The sequence below is a fragment of the Vigna angularis genome, chromosome 10 (assembly GCF_016808095.1).
Source record: "Vigna angularis cultivar LongXiaoDou No.4 chromosome 10, ASM1680809v1, whole genome shotgun sequence".
In the NCBI taxonomy this organism is placed as follows: Eukaryota; Viridiplantae; Streptophyta; class Magnoliopsida; order Fabales; family Fabaceae; genus Vigna; species Vigna angularis.
In genome coordinates, this window is record NC_068979.1 from 439,678 (window position 1) to 455,369 (window position 15,692).

At 35.6% G+C, this 15,692-nt stretch overlaps 2 protein-coding genes across 3 annotated transcripts in view; one reads left to right on the top strand and one right to left on the bottom strand.

Annotated features, from left to right (window-relative positions):
- LOC108319939 (serine/threonine-protein kinase TOR) overlaps positions 1–15,692 on the top strand; it is a 37,866-nt gene that overhangs the window by 7,953 nt on the left and 14,221 nt on the right. The window contains exons 13-35 of one of the 2 annotated variants that reach the window (XM_052869430.1): positions 56–158; positions 237–323; positions 404–534; positions 839–941; positions 1,027–1,209; positions 1,293–1,385; positions 2,040–2,075; positions 2,190–2,288; positions 2,378–2,476; positions 2,560–2,722; positions 3,903–4,027; positions 4,154–4,206; positions 4,892–5,015; positions 5,126–5,308; positions 6,879–7,031; positions 7,109–7,261; positions 12,377–12,448; positions 12,631–12,765; positions 12,887–12,948; positions 13,054–13,151; positions 13,381–13,490; positions 13,560–13,733; positions 13,810–13,875. In XM_052869430.1, the coding sequence (XP_052725390.1) occupies positions 56–158; positions 237–323; positions 404–534; positions 839–941; positions 1,027–1,209; positions 1,293–1,385; positions 2,040–2,075; positions 2,190–2,288; positions 2,378–2,476; positions 2,560–2,722; positions 3,903–4,027; positions 4,154–4,206; positions 4,892–5,015; positions 5,126–5,308; positions 6,879–7,031; positions 7,109–7,261; positions 12,377–12,448; positions 12,631–12,765; positions 12,887–12,948; positions 13,054–13,151; positions 13,381–13,490; positions 13,560–13,733; positions 13,810–13,875 (2,605 nt within the window). The remainder of the gene's footprint in view (positions 1–55; positions 159–236; positions 324–403; positions 535–838; positions 942–1,026; positions 1,210–1,292; positions 1,386–2,039; positions 2,076–2,189; positions 2,289–2,377; positions 2,477–2,559; positions 2,723–3,902; positions 4,028–4,153; positions 4,207–4,891; positions 5,016–5,125; positions 5,309–6,878; positions 7,032–7,108; positions 7,262–12,376; positions 12,449–12,630; positions 12,766–12,886; positions 12,949–13,053; positions 13,152–13,380; positions 13,491–13,559; positions 13,734–13,809; positions 13,876–15,692) is intronic. The other variant, XM_017551256.2, reaches the window with a different exon arrangement.
- LOC128194269 (uncharacterized) lies at positions 10,264–11,993 on the bottom strand. Its single transcript, XM_052869431.1, has 2 exons — positions 10,626–11,993; positions 10,264–10,389 (listed from the first exon to the last, which is right to left on the bottom strand). Exons 1-2 carry the CDS (start codon positions 11,638–11,640, stop codon positions 10,352–10,354), a joined length of 1,053 nt encoding a protein of 350 aa, XP_052725391.1. The 5' UTR covers positions 11,641–11,993; the 3' UTR covers positions 10,264–10,351.

The following is a 15,692-nucleotide window of genomic DNA, read 5'->3' on the forward strand; positions in this document are numbered from 1 at the left end:
GGAAGGATGAAGAGATTTTCTATTACATGTCGATTTTATTCTCTTGTTATGTCAGCAGTGCAGATAGCAAATGCAAAGAAGAAAGTGCAAAATTAATTGGCTGTTTGATAAGGAATTGTGAGCGGCTAATACTTCCATACATTGCTCCAATTCATAAGGTTTAATGAATTATGGTGTTAAAGATACATTCCTGTTTTATTACATTTTGCATCTTAGTGATTTTCTGATTATATCAGGCACTCGTGGCCAGACTTATTGATGTTAATTCCAATACTGGAACTATTAGTGGAGTCCTTGTAACTGTGGGGGATCTTGCGAGGGTGGTCAGTAAATTTCCCTCTTTTGACTTGCTTGTCTTTCATATTTGTTGTTAACAAAACTTATTTGGATTTTGGTTGTTTAGGGTGGTTTTGCAATGAGGCAATACATTCCAGAACTCATGCCTTTAATCGTTGAAGCTTTATTAGATGGAGCTGCTGTCGCCAAACGCGAGGTGGCTGTTGCTACACTTGGTCAAGTTGTGCAAAGCACAGGGTATGTGCATATTTTTGTTAATATATAAAAATAACCACTTGTGTTTTTGTGTATCATTATGACTTTTTTATGAATTTTTCCACTAATAATATGTTAAAACTGTAAAAAAGGTAGTAGCTGTGCAAATTTCTGGATTCAAGATTTTATATATATATATATATATACACACACACACACACACACACATATATATGAGTTTATGTATTATATGAGTTTAGTTCATATTCATATGAAGAATAAGTCTGAGTAATATACTCAATTTTTTCTGTATTAATGTTGCTTATATCTATTTTTGTTTTGACAGGTATGTTATAACTCCATATAATGAGTATCCACAGTTACTGGGGTTACTCTTAAAATTACTGAATGGTGAGCTAGTATGGTCCACCAGACGAGAAGTATTGAAGGTATCATAGGAATTAGAATTAAAGTAGAGAATTCGTTTTGATATAGGCATTTTTACTTAATTAAATTGTACTTGGGTTTTGCCAGGTTCTCGGCATTATGGGTGCTCTGGATCCTCATTTGCATAAACGAAATCAGAAAACCTTGCCAGGACCTCATGGCGACGTTACCCGCCCTACCAGCGATTCAAGTCAACAGATTCAGTCTATGGACGAATTTCCCATGGACCTTTGGCCTTCTTTTGCTTCTTCGGATGACTACTACTCCACGGTAGCTTATGTACATTATTGTTAATATTGTTCTGATTTTCCCCCGTTGTTTCAATATTTATGACTTCTTTTTTGTGATTTAAGGTTGCGATTAATTCTCTAATGCGTATATTGAGAGATCCATCACTTGCTAGTTATCACCTAAAGGTTATTGGTTCTCTTATGTTCATATTCAAGGTATGCAGCACAAAAGATGCATATAATGCTTTCTTTCTTCCCTCTTTTTTTTTTGTATTGCATTGTTTAAGAAGTATTTATGATCCTCCTGACTTGTACTCTCTGGTTTCTTAATGGATTTTAAGAAGGGGAAAAGAGAAGAAAGGGTGTCATATCTGTTCTTGGTAGTTTATCCCTCTGCTCCTGTACTTCATAACAATTCACATATTTTGGTGGAGTTACTAGAGGTGGTTGTGGACCTGAAAATTGAGCAGGCTGAAGCTTGAACCTTGTTTGTGTTTGATGAAAACTTGAACAAATGTTTGATACAATAGTGAAGATATTATTTTTCTGAGTTCTCACTAGTTAGTAAAATTTCTCGTGATTTTAATTTTTAATCTAAGTGTCAGATAATGGAGAGCTCATCAACCCTTTTGCATTACTTTCTAAAAAGCCATCTTAGATCACAAGCAAATAGACATTTTCACTACACCAGAATGCACTTTCATAGCAGTGATTGCATGTTTAAGATTTCTTGTGTATCACTTTGGGCCTTTCACAACTAAACAATATTATGCTTTCTGTTTCATTAGCTGGATATTGTTGAATAACACGTCAGTTCCATATATTACTGATATTCATTTCCGAAATGTTTTTGTTTTTGTTTGAGGTCAGTCGATGGGACTTGGCTGCGTTCCGTACTTGCCAAAGGTTAGCTCTTATTCTTATTCTTAAGTTTTATTTTATATCTGACTTGATACATTGATTTATTGCATTTGAATTTGTATCCATTTTTTTTTCTTTGCTTTTGCCCCCTCCTTGTAGGTTTTGCCTGATCTTTTTCATACTGTTCGCACATGTGAAGACAGTTTAAAGGACTTTATAACCTGGAAGCTTGGAACTCTGGTGTCTATTGTGCGCCAGGTAGATTTTATTGTCTTTAAAATATCCAATTTTTTATGATTATTATTCTATTATGTTGACAAGCTCAAGTATGATGTGTGGTTGTGCAGCACATTCGGAAATATTTGCAAGATTTGCTATCTCTAATATCTGAGTTTTGGACAGCATTCACTGTTCCAGCAGCTTCTCGTCCTCCTCTTGGCTATCCAGTTAGTGTTGTTTGTTCCCTGGTTTAGTTAAAACAATCAAGGGATATATTTTTGTGGTCTATGATCATTATTTGTTGTTGCAGGTTCTTCACCTGGTTGAACAGCTTTGTCTGGCTCTCAATGATGAATTTAGAACATATCTTCCAGTTATTTTGCCAGGTTGTATTCAGGTCCTTAGTGATGCAGAACGCTGCAATGACTACACTTATGTTCTTGATCTCCTTCACACTCTAGAAGTGTTTGGTGGTAAGTAACCTTTCCTGTAGAATATTGAGTGTATTTTTACTCAAGAGCCGTACTCAAAAAATACTCCTCCAAACACACTCTTTACTATTAGTTAAATTTTTTTGAAAATTTAAAATCTCTCTTTATTTGGATTTATTGCATAAAATGTGAGAGCCATAAATTTGTGATTTCCATTAAATCTTAGTCAGTAATAGTGTGTCCAAGAGAGTGTAGCTCTAGTTTGTCTTTATGCAATTAATCAATTACAAGACTCCCTCAACTTGTTTTCATTTCCAGCTTACCCTTTTTGTGCTTCCGTTTAATGTAATCAACTTCGTAAACTAAGGTCGTGTTAATTCCAGCATATGACTATTCTGTATTTTGGTTTCGATTATGGACAGAATGGTGCGTGAACATTTATTGATCTCAGCTAGCAGGTCATAGCAGCCATCTCTGAAAATGCTATAGTGGGATGATCACTGCTTTAAATGCTAAAAATTAACAAAATTATTATACTGCACATTTAAATACTGAAAAACAAAAGACCCAAAATTAAAGCAATTCCTGTTGAGTATTAAGTTATTAAATTACACACAATCATGATCGATCTAGGATGAATAAGAACATAATAATAAACTAAAAGTGAAAGATGCTGGTGAAATTAATAGAAAAAAGAACGGAAGATGAAAATTTGCAGAATGTGAACAGGGAAAAAAACTTAGGTTGATGTTTTTTGATGCTGAAGGAAGTGTTTTGAAATCCTCTTATGTTTCTGAAGCTAACATGCTTCAAAAATAGGGAAGAAACTAAAATTTTACCCCTCAAACCCCTAAATAGTTCTGTTTACATGGTTGTAATGGATTTTTGAAGTCTATATCATGGTAGTGTTGCAATGGTGCATGAAAAGCCAGGATGGCCCCAATTGGAAACTACTCCACTTTTTTGAATCGTGTAACATGCTTTGCTGCTCTTCCTTGCTCCATTGTTATAGTACATTATTGTCTGCTATGGGTGCATGTGAAGGGCAATTGTTTGAAATAGACCTGGAATTTAGTGGAACAAAAATTGCGGTTGCCACTACTATTTGAAACAGGTTTTATACATATCATATTAATTTGCTGTGCATAATGGAAATTGTGACACAAGTAATTGTTATGGTTGGGAATGGCAAACCATAACACTTTTGTTTTTGGTTGTATAGGTACTTTGGATGAACATATGCATCTGCTTCTCCCAGCTCTAATACGACTGTTTAAAGTGGATGCCTCAGTGGCCATAAGACGCGCTGCAATTAAAACATTGACAAGCTTGATTCCTCGTGTGCAGGTTAGTTTCTGTGCTTGCTTCTATTCACCCTCAATTTTTTAAAATATACAGTTATACTAGATAATTCAATGTTTTTATTTTCCTTGTTTGGTTTGTGATTGTTCAAGTCTATTATTTGGTCATCAGGTTACTGGTCATATATCCTCTCTTGTGCATCACTTGAAGTTAGTTTTGGACGGGTGAGTGCAAATTCTGAAATTTCAAAATATATTAGTAGTTATCAGGTTGTTGCCCCAGCCATTCATTCTTGTTATGAAAGTTTATTTGATTATTTGTTTCTGCAAGTGATAAGTGATTATTGACATATGTAAGTCAACACATAGGGAACTGTGAAACAAATGTTTGTAAATCCATTAAATCATTACTATTCAATATTAGTATTTTAATCAAGTGATGGACAATGCCTTAATGAATTGACGATTTAGGGGTTTTGTTGTGGTATTTATTTTAATTCAATATTAGTGATTTATCCTGGATGAATCATGAATTTATATTTTAACCAAAAATAGGTTTCTTTGAGTTATAAATTCAGGTTGCTGTTCTTGGAGATTCAACGTCATTTGGGAATCCCAAATTAGTCATGCAATCTCTTAGGGTTGACAGCTTATTTTATCCAGTTTTGATATCATTCCCTTCTTGTTTCTTCCTCGATTTTATTTTTTAACACCTGCTTATAATCTTGGTTGATAAAAGTTGTCATTTCTTGGTTCTCTTCTTATTGTAATTGATACTTGCCATTAAAACAAGTAGAAGACTATTATAGTTCTTGAATAATTTGATTTGCTCATTTCAATTCTATTATAATCTTTTATATTCTTCCTAGGTAATCTGCTGATCTCTATTTATTGAACTTATGTATTACAGGAAAAATGATGAGCTCCGAAAGGATGCTGTTGATGCACTTTGTTGTTTGGCCTATGCACTTGGCGAGGATTTCACAATTTTTATTCCATCAATTCACAAACTTCTACAGAAATATCGATTGCGGGTCTTATGTTTTTCCATCTTTATTTTTTCGTTTCCTTCTTTTGAGGTTTGTGTAAGATTAAGTATTTTTTGTATCACAAATGTCTAAGGTAAGGTAACATAATATTGCAGCACAAGGAATTTGAGGAAATTGAAGGACGTTTACTGCGACGGGAGCCACTGATTCTTGGGATCACAGCTTCACAAAGACTGAATAGAAGGCTTCCTGTTGAGGTCATTAGTGATCCTTTAGATGATGTGGAGATTGATCCTTATGAAGATGGATCTGACTCTCATAAACTCAGAGGCCACCAGGTACCATCTTGTGTGTTAAGTTTTTGTTTTTAGATCTCTAGGAAATATAGCTATAAGTGGATATCTCACATTACCTAGAGACAACCATATTATATTATATAAGTGAGTGTAAACTTCATCTTACATGTTGACCTTTTAAGGTTGATTTAGATTGGAAGTTTCGCTTTTTGAGAAGATTTTTGAGTCTATCCTAATAGGGTTTGTTAGGTTTATCATGATGTCACTTACTATTTGACTACCCATGAATATTTATCTCATTTTTGAGATGTCCAATCCTCGGCTTGGGAGGATGAGTCGTAGATCTCATATTGATTAGAAATATGTTTAAATTATAGTATATAAATTGATGCAAATCTCACTTTATAAGTCAATTTTGTGAGATAGTTAGACTTAAAGTCTATTTTCAAAGGCTATTGATTATTGAGCATGCTTTAAGTGACTTAAGTGCCAGTGTTAAACTTACCAAGGAAAGTTTGAATGTTGAAATGCTAATCCCCTGTTCATTGCATGATAGGAGAGCATGAGGTGGTCTGCTCAACACTAAATAATAATTGACATTTTGTAGTTTTGAAAATTAATTCAACAATAGAATGCAGCCATGCAAGAATATCTCTTCTATTAGATTGCGATTTTATTTGTTTTGCAAAATTAGCTAAGATTTGTTTATAAGGAAATATAAAACTATGATTTTCAAAGCTTATCGTGGATAAAATTTTCATCACTTCAATTCATTGTCATAATTGCAATTTAGATGTGTGTGTGTGTGTGTGAATTTTAGTGTACACATCTTCAATCGATGGTTGTACTTTTATTGATTTTTTTCAAAGGCAAAAAGCTTCATATTTGGTTCTGCATCCTTTTAATTCCAAAAGTTGCTTTATTGCATCTCATGTTGGTGCTGAACATGCAAAAATTAAAAAAGGTCTCCAAAACCCTAAACCACCAAAGATTAATTATGTGAACGCTTGATTTATATATTGCCATACTTAGAAAGACATACACAATCTGCTAATCCTTTTTCTAAATCTTTGTTGGAACAAATATTGATGAGCGTGACATAAAATGAGAGGAAGAGATGGTATGTAAAAAGCTCAAAATAAGGTAAGGTGCTTAAAAAAAGAACAGTAAACAGGATAAAGAAACAATTAGTTACAATGAAAATTAACAAAGTAGTTGTAAGACAGATAGACTGAGAAATAAAAGGAAAGCTGAGTGATATAAAGGTTCCAGGGACCTGTAGAACAAACAAATATAAAGGTTCCAGATCAGATCAACATTTTCATAGTAATTGGAAAAAAAAATATTGAAAGTCTACCTATTTATTACAGCATATTTTTATTTCCTTTTTTAAAGGTTTTGTTTATTGCATATAATATTATGAATTGAATATATTGATTGCATACCATTATGTTCAGAGAGATCTCTTTTTATAATTTAGTTAAGTTACAAGGAAGTTGTAACTGTAACTAAAGCATTTACACTAACAACTGATGCCTAACCAGAGATAACAAACTACAGCTGACTAACTGACATATAGAGTTGGAGTCACACTCACAAAACATCCATGCAGGTGAATGATGGTCGATTACGGACAGCTGGAGAGGCTTCTCAGCGAAGTACCAAGGAAGATTGGGCTGAATGGATGAGGCATTTTAGTATTCAACTTCTAAAGGAGTCTCCTTCTCCAGCCTTGCGAACCTGTGCCAGGCTTGCACAATTGCAGGTTTCATTCTCTACTGACATTTTCATTTTGGCATTAGTATTTTGCTTCTGATTTTCCCCTGTCTCTGAATTTTACAGCCTTTTGTTGGGCGAGAGTTGTTTGCAGCTGGATTTGTCAGTTGTTGGGCACAACTGAATGAGACTAGCCAGAAACAGCTAGTTCGTAATCTAGAGATGGCATTTTCATCTCCAAATATTCCTCCAGAAATTTTGGCTACACTTCTTAATTTGGTATGACTTCTCATCTCAGTGTGTATATTCAGTTCGTGAATATGGGCTTTTACATCTCATTTATATATGCTATTAGAGAATTTAGAGAAATAAACTCTCACACTTTATTATTTTCACTCTTTACCTCTAATACACACTAACACATACTTATACAATAATGGAGAAACAATAATCAACAATCAACAGTAAATAGTAGGCTCCTACAGAGCCTATATCTAAAAACATATTACATTTCAACACTCCCCCTCAAGCTGGAGCATATAAGTCATATGCCCCAAGCTTGGAACATATGAATTGAATTCTAGGCCCCCTTAGAGATTTGGTCAACATGTCTCCGAGTTGTTCATTAGAATTGACAAATTCAGTAACCAGTTCCTTTGACAACAACTTCTCTCTAATAAAATGACAGTCAATTTCTATGTGTTTCGTCCTCTCATGAAACACAGGATTGGAGGAAATGTGTAGAGCTTCTTGATTGTCACAGTACAGTTTCATTTGCTCATTTTCACAAAACTTCAATTCTTGAAGAAGTTGTCTAATCCACACAAGTTCACATGTAGTTAGAGCCATAGATCGGTATTCAGCTTCAGCACTAGATCGAGCAACAACATTTTGTTTCTTACTTTTCCAAGATACAAGGTTCCCACCAAGTAAAACACAATATCCTGTAGTAGATCTTCGATCAATTGGACTACCAGCCCAATCTGCATCACAATATCCTTCAATCCGAGTGTTTCCCTTGTTCTCATACAACAGTCCCTGTCCTGGGCTTCCTTTTATGTATCTGAGAATGCGAAGTACTGCATTCCAATGATCAACATGTGGATTTTGCATAAATTGACGCACAACTCCAACTGGATAAGAAAGATCAGGTCTTGTTATGGTAAGATAAATGAGTTTTCCAACTAGCCTTCTATATCTCTCTGGGTCTGAGAAAGGTTGACCCTGATCCCTCATTAACTTTTGATTTGGGTCCATGGGACTATCAATGGGCTTGCAATTTGTCAGACCTGTTTCCTCTAAAATGTCAAGAGCATATTTCCTTTGTGAAATGATGACACCTTCTTTTGACTGTGCCACTTCAATACCAAGAAAATATTTTAGACGACCCAGATCTTTAGTTTGAAAGTGATTGAACAGATGATTCTTTAACTGATTAATTCTAGTGATGTCATTCCCTGTAATAACAATATCATCAACATACACCATGAGATAAACACATTTGTCAGGAGAATAGTGACCATAAAACACTGAATGATCCGCCTCACAACGTTTCAATCCAAATTTTTGCACCACCTGACTAAATTTACCAAACCAAGCTCGAGGTGATTGCTTTAAGCCATAAAGGGAACGACGCAACTTACAAACTAATCCAGACTCCCCCTGAGCAACAAATCCAGGAGGTTGCTCCATGTATATCTCCTCTTCCAGATCACCATGAAGGAAGGCATTTTTAATGTCTAACTGAAAAAGAGGCCAATGACGAATGGCAGCCATAGCAAGCAAAATGCGAACAGTACTGGTTTTAGCCACAGGAGAAAAAGTATCACAATAGTCTTGGCCGTAAACTTGAGTATAGCCCTTAGCTACCAGTCGAGCTTTAAGGCGATCAATTTTACCAGTAGGACCAACTTTAACAGTATAAATCCATCTACAACCAACAGGCTTCTTATCAGGAGGAAGAGGGACAAGATCCCAAGTGCCATTGTGTTCAAGTGCCTTCATCTCATCAACCATGGCTTGTCGCCATCCAGAATGAACAAGTGCCTCATGAATATTATTTGGAACCTTAGTCGATGATAATGAGGAAACAAAAGAGAAATATGTAGGAGACAAATGATGATAACTCACAAAATTATAAATAGGATATGGATTGCGAGTAGAACGAATACCTTTCCGGAGGGCAATGGGCCAGTTATCATCTGAATCAGTAGAAGGTGAAGATGATGAAGGATCCATGGTTTGAGGATCTGATGCAGAAGGATCTGAGTCTCGAGGATCGTCAGTGTTAGGAGTTCGAGATTGGGTTCGACGCTGATATGTGAGAAGAGGTGGAGGAACAATGTTATTTGGATTTTGATTTTGAGGTACAGAATCAGGAATAATTAGAGGATCACATGTTGGAAAGGAAACATTTGTTGAACAGAGGAACGATCCTCCATGGAGGAAGGGAAAAAGGGTGTATCCTCAAAGAATGTGACATCAGCTGACATATAATATCTCTTGGTGGAGGGAGAATAACATTTATACCCTTTCTGAAGACGAGAGTATCCTAAGAAAACACACTTGATAGCTTTTGCTGAGAGCTTATCAAGACCTGGAGAAACATTATGAACAAAACACATACACCCAAATACACGTGGGGAAACATGGTATAAAGTGTCATTGGGAAAAATGACAGAGTGAGGAATTTTATTATTAAGAGAGGAAGAAGGCATCCTATTGATAAGAAAACAGGCAGTGAGGACTGCATCGCCCCAATGATGTACAGGAACATTAGTATTCAACATTAAGGAACGTGCAGTTTCAATGAGATGTCTATTCTTTCTTTCTGCAATGCCATTTTGTTGTGGAGTGTGAGGACAGGTTGACTGGTGTAAAATTCCTTGGGAAGATAAGAATGAAGAAAATGCTAGAGAGAAGTATTCCTTAGCATTATCACTTCGAAGAATTTTAATTGTCTTCCCAAATTGGTTCTTAATTTCAATAAAAAAAGACTTGAATATGGACAAAAGTTCAGATCTCTCTCTCATTAAATAAACCCAAGTACATCGAGAGAATTCATCAATAAAAGTTACAAAATAATTAAAACCAAATGAAGTAACACGACTTGGTCCCCAAATATCTGAATGAATTATTGAAAAAGGAGAATCACACTGTGTCTCAGATCTTTTAGGATAGGAAGATTTCACATGTTTTCCTAATTGACAAGATTCACAATCTAAGACTTGGATGTTTTTGAGACTTGGAACCATCATCTTCAACTTGAACAAACTTGGATGGCCTAGACGATCATGCAAAAGTTTGGGGGATGAAGTGGTAAAGCAGGAATTTGAGGAATGAGGTTTTAAGAAATAAAGTCCTTGAGACTCATGTCCTTCTCCAATCAGACGACCTGTCCCATGTTCCTGTATAACAAAAGAATTGGCCGTAAAGGTTATGGAACAATTTAAGGTACGAGTCAACTGACTCAAAGAGATTAAATTGTATGGACAATTGGGAACATATAACACAGAATTTAAATTTAGTGAAGGAGATAAGGAAACTGTTCCAATTCCCTGAGATTTCACTTTTGATCCATTGGCAACGGTAATGAGATGAGGAATTCTTGGAGAAGACAATGAAGAAAATGAAGGAATGTTACCAGAGATATGGTCTGAGGCACCTGAGTCCAGAATCCATGGATTATGACCTTCCACAGATTGAGATAGGCTGGCTGTAGGCACACTAGTCATGACAGAGGATTGGCCAGGATTAGAAGGTTTTCCATACTTATAACGTAAAAATTCTTCATACTCTTCATTTGAAATTCTGGATTCTAGATCACCAGATTTAGACACATGAGCAACTTTGTCTGGATATCCATGTAGAACATAACATTTGTCTCGAGTATGGCCTAGTTTCTTACAGTATGTGCATTGAGGAGGAGGACGTATGCTACGACCACCACGTCCTCGGTTGCTTCTGCCTCCTCCTCTTCCTTGTGGCACTCCTCTTCCTTGTGACATTATCATAGCAGATGTTCCAATAACATCAATTGAATTCTCATCTTTCACCAATGGAGGTACTCGAAGAAGTCGAGTAACCAAACCATCCATTGAAGGGATTTGATCACCAGCTAAAACTTGATCACGTACATGATCATAATCGGAGTGTAAACTTCTCAGAATTAGGACCATGTAAAACTTGTCAAGCTTTTTATTGATCCCTTCTAACGAATCAGCTACAAAGAAGTTCTTCAATTCTTCTACAGCAGCCCGAGCCTTTGCTATATGAGAAACCATGTCATGGTTGACTTGTTTTAGAGAAGCTACTCTTTGGGTAGCGTCAAAAAGACGTTGTACATCATTAGCAAAAATATCTTCTGCCCTTTTCCAGAATGATGAACATGTTTTATAGGGTCTCAAAATATCTAGAACCTCTTGCTCCACTGACTGCCATAAAATTGCGCATAACTGAAAATCCAATTTTTGCCATTGAGATTTTTCTTCATCTGGAACCATAGAGATATCTTGTTCAAGATGATCATGGTGTCCTTGACCAAGGAACCATAATTCCACTGCAGAAGACCAAGATAAATAATTTTTCCAATTGAGTTTTGCAGATGTGATGATAGGAGTTGCAGATAAAGAGGAATTAATTCCAGTAGTAGATGCCATTACAGATCTGGAAAATGAACCAGACTTAGACTTTGAGAGATATTCAACTATTGGAAGAGAGAAAACCCTAGGTATCAACTACACCCCCTAAAACAGTGAAGTAAGGTCCGAAACAGGCTCAGGAGAGTGAGGCGAGCGGAACCCTAGGTGCGCGGTGAAATTCCGACCAGCGTAGGGCGGCGCGTGAACAGTACGCGCGCGAGATTTGGCGGGCTGCGGCGGCGCGTGACGGCGCGTGAGGACGATGCAGGGACTGCGACCACCAGGGTTGGGTCGCGCTCACGGAGGCGCACAAAACCCCTAAATTTTTCTGAGAAAATGAGGTACCGGCGGCGGCGACGACGGCGGCGGCGACGGCGAAGGCGACGGCGGCGGCGACAGTGGTCTGACGGCGTCTACAGTAGAGAGCCCTGGAGCTTGGCTCTTGATACCATATTAGAGAATTTAGAGAAATAAACTCTCACACTTTATTATTTTCACTCTTTACCTCTAATACACACTAACACATACTTATACAATAATGGAGAAACAGTAATCAACAATCAACAGTAAATAGTAGGCTCCTACAGAGCCTATATCTAAAAACATATTACATTTCAACATATGCTTCCTAAAGTTTATTGATTATTTGATACATCTTTTTTTATTGATTTTAAAAATGCATGAAGATGGATGAAATTATGACATTCTGCTACTCTTTAATTTCTTCTCTTGTTTTCATTGACTGAAATTGCAGGCTGAGTTCATGGAGCATGATGAGAAACCTCTTCCTATTGACATACGCCTTCTTGGTGCTCTTGCTGAGAAGGTCCTTATCTTTTCGTTTTTCTTTTGTGTTTTCGGGAGCATGTGTGTATTTCTTCATCATTCATGCATGCCTTTGTTCAATGCATGCTGCTCTTTTAAACAACTTCTTTACTGTTATGTTGGATTATTTCTTTGACTTTGCCTTATACCTTTCACGTGTTGTTGCTTTGCTATGGCACACAGTGTCGTGCATTTGCAAAAGCCTTACACTACAAAGAAATGGAATTTGAAGGAGCACGTTCCAAGAAGATGGATGCTAACCCAGTTGCTGTAGTTGAAGCTCTTATTCATATAAACAACCAATTACACCAACACGAGGTTCAGTTGAAAGAAATGAATATAATTTTTTAGCAAGTTTATCATTTTTGCTGCTGCTTTGGTAGTTTTAACTTTGTTATATGGTATCTCTGCATTTCAATAAAACATTTGCTTTCTGTAGGCTGCAGTTGGAATACTCACCTATGCCCAACAGCATCTAGATTTCCAACTTAAGGAGTCTTGGTAATTTATTACATTTAATTTCTGAGTTCAGCATCCCTTCTTTTTCTTATAGAATTTTAGTTTCTATCTTTGGGAAGGTAGAGACTGATAGTAGATTTCTATTAGGTATGAGAAACTGCAGCGATGGGATGATGCCCTCAAGGCTTATACTGCAAAGGCTTCTCAAGCAACAAGTCCGCATCTTGTCTTGGATGCCACTTTAGGTCTGTACTGATGACTTTACCTTCATTTTAACTTGGATGTCATCTTGTCTTGCATTCTCTTGTTCTGTTTCCATTATATTCATATTACAGTAGCTACTTAATTAAAGAATATTTCTGTTCTTTTAAGTTTGAAATATCCTAGTACTATATTACCAGTTTGGAGTTTCAACTTTTTAGGGTTTTTTTTTTCTTTCTTTGGAAGTGATTGATCTTGGAACTTGCTTTTCAGGTAAAATGAGATGCCTTGCTGCATTGGCTCAATGGGATGAGTTGAATATCCTATGTAAAGAATTTTGGACCCCAGCTGAGCCAGCTGCTCGTCTTGAAATGGCATCAATGGTTGGTTATATCCCTTTCACATGTGATTGATATTTTCCCCTGCTCGTGCTAATTGTTAACACTCTTTAGGCTGCAAGTGCTGCTTGGAACATGGGAGAATGGGATCAAATGGCAGAATATGTATCTCGGTTAGATGATGGTGATGAAACAAAACTTAGAGGTTTGGGGAATACTGCTTCCAGTAGTGATGGGAGTAGTAGCGGTACTTTCTTTAGAGCCGTTCTATTGGTTCGAAGAGGAAAGGTATTTTAATTTTTGGAATATCAACCAGGTTTTAATGTTTCTAGTTTTAATTCTCGTGAATCCAATCTGATGACAGTATGATGAAGCACGCGAGTATGTAGAAAGAGCTAGAAAATGTCTGGCAACTGAGCTGGCTGCTCTGGTGAGTTTCCTTTATAAACTTTTCTTACTGACTTTTTATTCTAAGCATTGATATTTGATTTTTTGTTGTTGTTTCATTGTATTTGGCATCATTGCTTAGTTATATGGTTCATTGTCATTGGATAACAAGAAGTTTAATCTATGCAATGTGATTGTACGGTGTTTTAGGAAATGAGATAAGGAAGTTTTACGGCATGCTGTACCAATATTTGTTCTTCATCTTCATATGCTTACTATAATGTAACCACACCTTGAGAGTGCATTTAATGCTGACATTTTGGTGTCGTACTTTATTAAAAGTGACATTTAGTCTTCCAATTTCTAAAATCAGAGATTTTAGTCCAGTTGTTCAAATTAAGACTGATATCTGAGATAGTAATGCCATTTTACACTTGGTACACTCTAACTGTTATTCTTCGAAATAAACAAATATTGTATGATAGAGCGTGTAACATGAAAGTCATTAATATCTTAATACTTTAATGTCTTCATTGGATGGTTGGACTAAAGTTGCTAAATTTGAAATTTTGAGACAAAATATCTATTTTAAAATGAGGTGACCAAATTGCAGATTGGAGAAAATAGTTGGACCAAAATTGCAGATTGGAAAAAATAAGTTGGACCAAAATTGTATTTGAATCCTGTGTCTATAACAATTAATAACGTGGATTGCTTTTGATAACTGTTTTTTTAGGGTTTCTATAACAACTTATAAGTTTTTATACATGTGTATATATATTATTTATACATATGTATATATATTAAATATTAAATAATTATATAAGTATGTATATGAGGAAAGATGGAAAAGAAAACTCATTCTTTTACATATCATCATTAACAGTAAAAACTCAGTACTTGAACAAATATAGAGTATAAAGTCAAGGAAAAACAAATATAAAGCCTAAATTGCCAGCTTATACTATTTCAATTCAAATAACCAGAAACAAAAATCGTAATTAAATAATAACTGATATAAGTCATGATCAAATATTGAGTAAAAAAAAGTCCAGAAATCAAGATCATTAGTAAATAAAAAAATAATAACAAATATTTAGAAAGAAAACAGAAACCAAAATAATAAAAAGAAATGGAAACAAAAAGAATAAGAAAAAGATGAAGAAAAAAAATGAAGATAAAGATTAAGAAAAAGAAATCTCACATGCACTCCGAAAAACTTGGGTTGGTGAAGGAAGGTGGTCATAGATAAGAGGCTAACTGAGAAGCAGAGAAAACATTTTCAGGAATCACTGCTGAGGGGGCTAACTGGAAATCAAAGGAGAAAATGTGTTCAAGAAGAATGCATGCTTTGTTCATCATTAGCGGGCTAATTATAACATAAAATTGTAAATTGCAAACAACTGAAAACCCTATAATACCCTCACAAATCACCGTTAAGGGTAGAACATTAGGGTTCATGATTCTGTGACCCACAACACTCTAGCAGCATCTGAAAAACACTATGCAATTTGGCTACTTTCACTCTATAACTTGCCTTGCATTTGGTATTGATTTAGAAATATTCATAAAATTAAAAAGCCCTTTTTGAGCCTTCTGTTAACAACTTAAGAGTGTGGGATGAGGTGACCCTTGTTTTTAAGGTACGTAAACCTTGTGCAATGATTTGCCTTTAAGGTGAAATCATTTACTAATTTTTCTCATTTTTTTTAATAATGATGTCTTGTATGCCTATAAATATGTCTAATTTCATTGAAATTCATAGCCAGTGGATTTTTAGGTGTAACTCAATCTCTCAAATTTGGTTTGCATAAAATCTCCAACATACTTTCTCACACTAAGGATTGAACATCTAGAGCA